We start from the raw sequence: 10,047 nt of genomic DNA on the forward strand, positions 1-10,047 counted from the left end.
ACATCCTTCCACTTGTCGCTGAATTGCAACTCCCCGCATCCTTGTGGTTGAGGCTGTTGGAGTTGTAATTGAGCAACATCTAAAAGTTCACAAGTTCGTTCTTGTTCTAATATTAGAAGCTTTTAGAAAGGAATATTCTACATAAGTAGCTTATTGTTCAGATGTTGTGACGTTGAATCCAATTGTGAGTTTTTATTCTGCTTAGATTTACCTGTTGTCTTGTTTTGGTGGTTGATTTCCTTTGCTTTTTTGTTTTTGTTTAATAGTGCTCCTATGAAAAACTTGCAGTGGAATGGGTGTGGTACCTTGAAAATTGTTTCTTTTTTAATTGTAGGGAACTGTCAATCTTCTTTTTTCTTTAAATCTTCTTTTCTCTTTCTTTTTCACTATGTAACATAATAATAAATACAATTTTGGTTTAAGAATTTTTGTTCATTGATTGCATTGATAGAAGAAAATGGAGTGCTACAATAAAGTTTTTAAAAAAGGAGGAAGGACTCTTATTCATGTACCTTATTTTTGAGAATAGTGTCATTCAGTTAACTGTACAATTGATTTCAGAGTGGAACTCAGAAATTCAGTTTTGTTGCTGGGTAAAACAGGTTTTTCTTATATCAACAACTGCTTATTTAAATTCTCTTTTCTTGTATTTTCAGAAGAGCAACCAGCCATTAAAGAAATTTCTCAAGAGGAATCTGAATCCATCCCAGAATATACTGCTGAAGAAGAACGGGAAGACAACAGGTTATGGAGAACCGTTGTTATTGGAGACCAGGAGCAGAGGATTGATATGAAAGCAATTGAACCTTTTAAAAAAGTTATTTCTCATGGAGGTACAGAAAAAAAAATCTGATTTATTAATTACACTAGTGTGGAGTAATTACAAAACATTTGAAAGTACCCTAATTGTAAATGGTCTTGCACACCTAAAATAAAATTTAGAATAAGTTTCCTTTGAATAAAACAGAATTTGTGAGGTACTGAATGAATTCTTTGGCTATTGAAAACTCCATCATGTAGCTATAATAACAATATGCTTTTCATATTAAATAAGTGGGTTGATGAGTCATTAAATTATTTTATTCTGGGCATGATATACTCCACTTTCCAGATCTCTGATTCCTGGATACAAAGGAAAGGAAGAGCTTAAAGAAAGAAAAAAGATAGAAGAAAACAATTTATTCAGTGTTCATGGTACATCTCTAAGGCTGTATATTACATCTCTAAGGCTGTATATTACAGAAACACGTGCAGTGTTGCTTTGAGTTTAGTATATGGTGTGAAACCAGCCATTGTAGTCTGTATACTATGGTTTATGGCAAAGGATCACAGCATAAAGACCCACAGCAGCATATGCACCTGAAAGCTATTTGGACAGCCTTCAGAACCTCTCTAGAATTTGTCTCCAAAGGAGAAATGATTAAAATGTGAGATTAATGTAATCATATTGATTTGATTTAATTAATTTGTTTTAATTAAATCCAGTGCAGCTCCAACGCACCACTCAAATGCCAGCCATAATCCTCAGTTAGAAAAGTTGCTTATCCTTGGTCTCTAGCTTAGTATGATGTGTGAATCCAGCCATTGTGGTTTGTTCAACAATTCAAGGTTGAGGAAATCATGGTTTAATACAATGTGTAATCCCAAGCATAGCCAGATTTACTGGGACTATTGTAAAGTACAGTTTAATGATGTCTATTACTGCAGATTCCTCTCCATACCCCATTTAAATCAATATATGTGACGTAGGGTTTGGATATGCTGAGACTAGGATTTTGTCTTATGTTGTAACAAAACGGTGTCTTTTTGTACAAATGCAGGATCTCCTTGAAAAAGAAAAGGTTCTTTCTTTTTCAGTGTTTTTAACTGCTGCAATTTAGCCCTGATATGGAATGTTACATCTCCAATGTATAGCAGTGGTTCATACTAACAGTATCTCTATGCCAGCCTGTTAAGAGTTTCATCCAGGTTTAGGCAATTCCTGTGGACTGCCTGATGAGTAAACTGGCCTATGGTTCTGGCCAGGGAGTTGTAGGCATGGCAGAACTGTATAAGCCTTTCATGACTAGCATCTGTTCTCTCAGTTCTTTCATTTATTCTCTTTGATCTACCTACTTATTAGGGTTTGCTAATTCTAGAATTGTTTTGAATTGAGATTTTTAGAATAGATGCAACTATCAGTTCTCCAAGTGAGAAAGCTCACTGGGAAAATCTCCATTGTCGAGCATTGTTATATCAAATAGGATATCATGAGACATTCAGGTTTGGGGGCAGCTTTGTCTGTGGTTCAGTGCTGTTGAATACATTGCACTGAGCTTCCCAGGTTCCCTCCCTCATTAAAATGTCACCTAGAATGCCACTATTCAATATTGGTCCCATCCCCAACTCTCTTTAGCAGAGTAAGTGGCACCTGGCACTTATACCCCCTGGCCCCGAAATATGCAATTGGTGGTAGGTGGCTTCAATTCCTCATGAGGCCTGCCAATTCCGTTGTGTTAAGAATTGTTTGTGAGACATGTATTTTTGACTCCACAGGATACTATGGTGATGGCTTGAATGCTATCATTGTGTTTGCTGCATGTTTTCTACCGGATAGCAGTCAAATGGATTATACGTATGTCATGGAAAATCTTTTTCTGTGAGTATGGAAACATTGTAGTAAAACTCTTTCATGTGGTGAAATAGAGGATTTCCATTAAGAGAAAAGTGCAGAGTTTAAAAGAGACATAAAGCCATGGCAATATGTTTCTTTGATGCTTAGTTCTTTTGAGTCAAACAGATATTCGGTTTGTATAAAGAAAGAAAAATAAAATTGAAATATACTAGGAAAGAAGCCATGGGGAAGTGACTCCTGTTTTGCTCTTGATGAGAGTGAATTGAGCCTTGATTTTTAAAGAAAGATTTACTTGAGCTGCCCCTAACCTTCTGGTGCTGAAGTCCTATATAATTCCATGATAAAACTGTAATTTCTGATTGTGGAAAAGCCATTTAGGTCAAGAGTTCTGTTTGAATTTCCAGACTATATACTTACCTTGCACCCTGTCCCAGAAATGCTCCTAAATTCCCTGGCAATGGGGGTGAGCACAGACATTTACTTGTACTGTGATTCTCATGTCCTGAAGAAAATTAGCATGGGCTTTTTATTTAAATATTTCACACTTCCAGAGGAGTGACAGTTTGACCTTTTCTTTTTTCTTTTTTCATCAAACTTTGACAGTTTGATAACTGTGCAGTTACTTAGCATTCGGGTGGAATTACCCTTTTTCTGTAGAACTCCCTCAATTGCCAATTTCATTTCTGGAAACTATGTATTAGTTAAATGCTAGAGCATAGGGTCTTAAGAGGAAAATATTGCTTGTTTCTCCCCACATCTTTTTCTTTTTCTTCTTCTTTTTGTTGAGATATGTAATAAGTACTTTGGAGCTTATGGTTGCTGAAGACTATATGATTGTTTACTTAAATGGAGCAACCCCAAGGAGAAAGATGCCAGGACTGGGATGGATGAAAAGATGCTACCAGATGATTGACCGGCGGTTTGTGGATCATTTATATTTTCTGACTAGTATCTTTCTTAGTCTGTTTATTATCTTAAATCCTCTTGTCTCATTCTCTTTAAATGCAAGCTGTACCTTTTGAATATCCCTGGAGTTAAAGAAAAAATACATGTTAGATTGCATGCCAAAAGTGTGTGAATCAGTGTGTGACAGTGACTATACATGATGAACATGTGACTTTCATTTTCTCAACCAATGTATTTCATTCTGATGGCTTAAAATAACTTTCTTTTTAAATACAGATTAAGGAAGAATTTGAAATCATTCATCATAGTTCACCCCTCTTGGTTTATAAGGACAATTCTAGCTGTGACACGGCCTTTTATAAGGTATCACTTTCAGACTCTCAGAAATGCTGAGCTTTTGCATAATCAGAAACTGCTTTTATTGTGAGATTAGCAGTTGGGAACACTAAAGGAGGTTCTGATTCAACTTTGTGCTATTGTGACCCTCCAAAATGATAAATATATTTGTGAAACTTCACAATGAGTAAAACTAACAAGAAGTAAATGTACCACTTACTTATAAAAATTACATTTTAACCTATATATCACATTATCACAGAATGATCTGTGTTCCGTGGGTTGGTGCAGGCAAAGTGAGCGCTCATTCTTTGTACAAGCTGATCAGGTTTAAAATAATGCTGTGATCCCTCTTCTAAGCTCCTCATGAGCCCCCGAAGGTTACCAACCCATAGTTTGATAATCCTGAATTAAATCATTAATTTAGAATATATATGAGTGGAAAAAATTGTTTGCAGAAGAAGCACTGTAGTGATAATACATGGAATACATGAACTGAGGGTTAAGAAGTCCCTGTCTAGATCTCACCTAACAAATTAAATAGGTTACCTTAGATGAGGTTCATATGAGAATTACTGAAATAATCTAAGAAAGTAGTCTGAACATTGAAAATGTACCATATCAATGTTACACATATAGCTAAGATCATCCATAGCCCAGCCTGTTATTCAGCAGCTTGTTAGTTAACACGGAGTTGAATTTTATAGATCGATATTGCTTAACCAGTGAATTGTGTTTTTTGTGTTTCAGTTCAAAATTCAGTAGTAAGATACAATATGTCAACACTTTGGCAGATCTTAATGAACTAATTCCAATGGAATATGTAAATGTCCCAGAAAGTATTGTCAAGTAAGTGAAGAACATTTGGAGAACAATAATGAGATGTTACTTCTGTAAAACAAAAGGATTGCTATTTTTAAGGAAATTTAATATTTTCTGAGTAATAATATATAATATTTACAATGTAATCAACATTGTGATTAAAACTGAACAGCACTAGAAATAATTGTTTATCTTGTTTGTTTGATTAAAATTTAAAAACGCAATTTAAGTTACAATATGATTCCTTGTATAAAGAAAACCAAGCCCTATGAGAAATGGTTAAGGAATCTGAATATGTTTAACCTACAGAAGAGATGACTGAGGGGAGATAAGAAAGCACTCTTCAAGTATCTGAAGGTTGAATGAGTGGCCTTATTCTCTATTACCCCAAAGAGCAGGGCCAGGACCAATTGGTTAAAACTACAGGGAAGTAAATTCGGGCTAGATGTCAGGAGGAACTCCTGAGTGTATGAGCTGGAACAGGTTGCCACACAAAAGTGGTGAGTTCTCTTTTACTGGAGGTCTCCAAACAGAGGCTGAATGGTAACTTACTTACTTACTTACTTACTTACTTACTTACTTACTTATTTATTTATTTATTTTTCAAATTTGTATGCCGCCCATCTCCCCCAATGGGTGACTCTGGGCGGCTCACAATAAAGGATGCTGTATCAGGATGCTGTAGCGGATCCTGCACTAAGCAGGAGTTGGACTAGATGGCCTCTTTGGTATCTTTCAACTCTATGGTTCTGTGAAAGATCTAAGAATGTATTCCAATGTGTTATTGCCGCAGTAATTTATTCATACCATCTGTTGGCAGAAGTAGAAATCAGTGGTTTTCAAAATATTTTTGAGAACTGCATGAGACATTGTAGAATGGGAATATATTTTATTTACAGAATGTGGAGAGGAAAGTATCAAAGTGTTCATGCTCTGAGCACTGATGTTCTGGGGAAACATCAGTGGTTTCTGGTTTGGGGACTGTATGCTTGATAAGTTATTCTCCAATCCAAAACTCTTAGGACTTGCTAAGGATGATGGGATATTAGTTCAGTATAGCTGGACAGTGCCAAGATGGGGAAAAACCAGAATACTTCATGGTTTTTACCAGTTCTTACTGTGTGCATAGTAGACCTCAATGTAAACATGCCAACCCACTAATATCAAAGCAAGTCTGTAGCCCAGTAAATAAGGTCCAAAGGATCATATTATGTACATTGAAATAGACATTTTAGCATACATTTGCATTGACATGAGATGCATATACAAGAGCCTCAGTGCTGACTCTACATTTTAACTTGACATTGGGAATAGGTTCCTTTGGGATAAATGTGATGTCTGTATATTATTTGACTTTGTACATTTTTGTCCTTCACCCACTTTTATCTTGAAAGGTATGATGAAGAGAGATCCATTCAGAGAAGAGTAAGGTAAAACTCTTGCTCTGCTGCAGCCTGTGCTGATGTTTTTAAATGACTGAGGACGTGTGAGGCGGTATAGGATTCAGCAGCTGACATTTAAAAAGATTCCATAGCTCTGTGTAATGAACTTCATGCATGAGCTATTGAGATCAGTTATAAATTTCCTTATATTTGGCCTATTCTGGATTTAACTTCAATCGCTTTGTCAGCTTTGTACAGCACGCATGCTGCAGACTCCTGCTAAGCTTTACAAGACCTGCCTGTACATGGACTAAATATATATAAATAAAAAATGAAATCAAAATCAGTGAGACTTTAGAAAAAAATATTCTGTTGATGCATAATTTCAAAAGCATGTTCCTTGCTTGATTGACATTCTGCTTTTCCTTGCTTCTGTCTTATGCTCTGCTTGCTTCTTCTCCTGCATCAATAACTTTTACTCATACAGACTGGATGAAGAGCTGAGGGAGGCATCAGCAAAGTAAGACAGAATTCTAATAACAACTGGTATTACATTTTCATTTTTAAAAAGGATTAACCATTAAGAAAATGCATATTAATCCTACACATGTCTACACAGAAGTAAGCGCCACTGAGAATAGTGAATGTTACTGCCACGTAAATGTGTATAGGGCTGCAGCATGGCTTAGGGATCCTGAGAATTAGTTCAGCAGCATCCTAGTTCAGTCAAATCATAATTGCTAGGTAAAATGTTATTTTTTAGAGCATAGTGTACAACCGGTAATCCCTAAGGCTTTGTATGCCCCAAGCCCACTTTTCAGCGTCTACCAATTTTCAATAACTGAGTAACTTTTCAGTAACTTGGAGGTATTAGGACTGGATAAGTTGCCATAATACAGATGGTTGAGAGTAAAGAAAGAATCTTATGAATGAGTTAAAAACATGCCTTTAGTTTGGATGCATCCACTTTCTGCCTTTATGTCACCAAATTTTATAAATCTACTATATCTTTGTTAGAAATGATAATCCAAATAATATATTCAAAGACATTTACTTGAAAATCGATTCAAAGGTTTTAGCTAAATTTACTTCTTAATTTAATGTGTTTTCTGATAATTTTTCTTTAAAAGAGTGATTTTGTTGACTTTTTCTTAGGATAAAAGTAGTTATCACTGACCAATTTAATTGACTAAGCTAGACTAGAATATGATATCTAGCAAACTGGATGATAAAATTATTCCCTTTATGTATTCTAAATCAGACTAGGTCTTTTGAAGATCACAAAGAATTTTCCAGAGAATATAGTTCTACTCATGCCCAGGACTTTACATTGTCATGAGGATTCATTTTATGGGCAAGAAAGATAGAGAGACCTACCATAACACAGTAAACCGTCAATTTAATGGACTGATGGGGGAAAGGGTATTTTTTTAGAGTCAAATATTCATTAAATAGTGCGTGGGATTTTGCACATATAAAACACACATAATCTATATCCTATAAAATTTATAAAATGTATGTAGATGTACATAACATGCACATAATGTTCAAAATGTACAAACATTGTCCAGTGTGATTCACAAATAGCCTTTGTCCGTTACCTGGGGCAAAGTTTCTTGTCTGGAGTCCAGATTTTGTTCATTGCATCCAAAGTCCACTGAATTGAGGTTTATTAAAATGGGGGTTGACCGTCAGCAAGAATTGCTAATAAGTTACCGCAAGCCTAAATAGTCTTTTGCTGGACTGGCTGTACCTAGACTGTCAATTGCATGAGCTTTAGCAGCCTGAAAAATGCAGATTTTGTTACCTTATAATGTGATTATAGTAGTAACTTTGTGGATCAAAGCAGCCATTTCAGAAAGCTTGAATAAGCTGCTGGTATGAAGTTGAACTCCAGTACATTATTGTGAAGATGTATCTATTTTGAATGATGCATAAAATTATTTTTAGTGATGTAACTCCAATCTGCCTATCTGTTTGCAATCCCACTACACTTGATGATGACCACAAGCAAGATTTTGATATATTGCATCAACAGAGCTGTTCACAGCAGTTGAAAATCTGTCATGACTATCTTAGTCTCATACTGCTCTGATTATAGCTTTGTGCCTTGATGTGATGCTATATTTGGTAATTATGGGTAATATCAATGCAGCAGCTCAGAGTCATGGAATTATAGAAAATACAGTTTACATTTTAATGTACATTTATCCTTTGTATGATACATTTTTCAGCCCGCATTAAAGATGCGGTTGTATTCGTATGACTATCTTATATCCTGATCCTATCTATGCTTATGCAAAAGGAAGTCTCTAAAAGGCTTATCTGAGGTAATTGTTCATAGGAATAGTTGTTGCTGTATTTGAAACTACAAACTCTTAACATACTTATGCATTATTTTTGAAACTTCTAGCAGCAATTGATTCCAAAGTTATGTTCCAATTAGTCTGTTGCTACAAACAGCAAAAAGTCTTGTAGCACTCTACAGCCTAACATTTATTCTGGTGAGCATTTCTGATGCCCATTGGGGAGACATTATTTAATGAACACCGTGTGTGTGTGTGTGTGTGTGTGTGTGTATGAATGATCAAATGAGTGTGTCTGTGAAAATGTCTTTGCTCTGTTTTTACAGTAAATATGTATCTCTAAATATCTATCCCTAACAAACAAGATAAGAATATATTTATTACTTTTCATTTTTTCTTGCATTCAGAGCAAGCTGTCTTTCAAATGAGCCAGAAATAACTTCAGTCCAACAGGAGTAAGAATTTAATAGACAATCCATTATATATGAGTATATAAGAATAATAACATTATGCAAGAGACACAGAAGAACTGGGTAAACTCCAGGTAGTCTCTTTGAGATCCAAAATACTTTTAGTCAGTGGGTCAAGGTTCACTTACATAAAAGCTGCTGCCAAGTTTATTATAAACATGTAGTAATACATGACATAACCCTATTATCAGGCTAATAAAGTATATGTTAATACTTTCAGCTTATTTAATTAACAATTTAAGACAATGGACATAATTTGCAACCTTGTTTTGATGGAAAACCTTTTTACTATAACTTTCTGGAGTGTACCCAACCTTCTTTTTTGTTTGTCCCTTCACCTTTTTGTATTCACTGTAAAATCTTTCATGGAGCTGCATTTTCATTTGCCTTTGTGGTTTGAATAGCAAACAGTAAATGCTTTTATAAAAAAGCAGAAGTGTTTTGCATGTTTTGAATGTCATTTTATGGTTTGTGAAAACATGATGTTAGAAGAAACATACAGTACATCAGTGTTTAATCCTTAAAGAAAACAATAAATGAATGTAGTACATCTGGTAGTAGTTATTTATTATTCTGCAAATTGTAAAAGAAACGTAGGGTTGGACTGTACTTAATTTATATTCAGACTTAAGTGTGACTCATTAAGTTCTATTGATTTCAGTTGCGCTGTTCTACTGTTAGAATTTGTATTCAACCCAATTTTGTAAAGGTACTAAGAGATATCAAGGATCCAGTCCAGAGTGGGTTAATCATGAAAGTTAGTCATTGCAAGTCCACCATTAATGTCTTGATTGGGACTATAAATTATAGAATCTTAAAAGACTATAATTGTAGAATATCCTTACTTTTAATTTTTAACAAAGTTGTTTTTGTTTTAAAATGGGCCTTCAAACAAAAGATAATCAAAGTGTGTTTAGTAGCTTGACTACTACTGGTAATAAATTGATCTATTTTTCTTATCAGTTATGGTATTGGATGGCATTGTACCTTGGACTAATCCATTAATATAAAGTGCAATAATGGTAACTACTACTAGAGGAAGAAAACACTTGTTTTCTGTTTCTTTGCTCCACAGTATATCACCCCATGCCTTGTTTACTGTAAGTGGGGAATGAGGTAGGAGAGGTATTGTGTTATAAACAAACACTTAAGTTTCAGATGATTTTGTAGTTCAGAAACAGGAAGATTCTTAGGTCATGTTGGACTGGGCA

At 35.0% G+C, this 10,047-nt stretch overlaps 1 protein-coding gene across 8 annotated transcripts in view; it reads left to right on the forward strand.

Moving 5' to 3' along the window:
- Positions 1-10,047, forward strand: part of PRUNE2 (prune homolog 2 with BCH domain) — a 141,860-nt gene that overhangs the window by 126,253 nt on the left and 5,560 nt on the right. For 2 of the 8 annotated variants that reach the window (XM_088130341.1, XM_088130340.1), the window contains exons 12-19: positions 657-833; positions 2,536-2,638; positions 3,402-3,533; positions 3,797-3,883; positions 4,607-4,705; positions 6,073-6,108; positions 6,548-6,580; positions 8,774-8,821. In XM_088130341.1, coding sequence (XP_087986467.1) covers positions 657-833; positions 2,536-2,638; positions 3,402-3,533; positions 3,797-3,883; positions 4,607-4,705; positions 6,073-6,108; positions 6,548-6,580; positions 8,774-8,821 — 715 coding nt within the window. The remainder of the gene's footprint in view (positions 1-656; positions 834-2,535; positions 2,639-3,401; positions 3,534-3,796; positions 3,884-4,606; positions 4,706-6,072; positions 6,109-6,547; positions 6,581-8,773; positions 8,822-10,047) is intronic. The other 6 variants (XM_088130344.1, XM_088130342.1, XM_088130343.1 and 3 more) reach the window with 6 other exon arrangements.

This window comes from Python bivittatus, unplaced genomic scaffold (assembly GCF_059951505.1).
Source record: "Python bivittatus isolate LINGU-HERP-01145 unplaced genomic scaffold, Pbiv_v1 ctg000850_np1212, whole genome shotgun sequence".
NCBI classification, from domain to species: Eukaryota; Metazoa; Chordata; class Lepidosauria; order Squamata; family Pythonidae; genus Python; species Python bivittatus.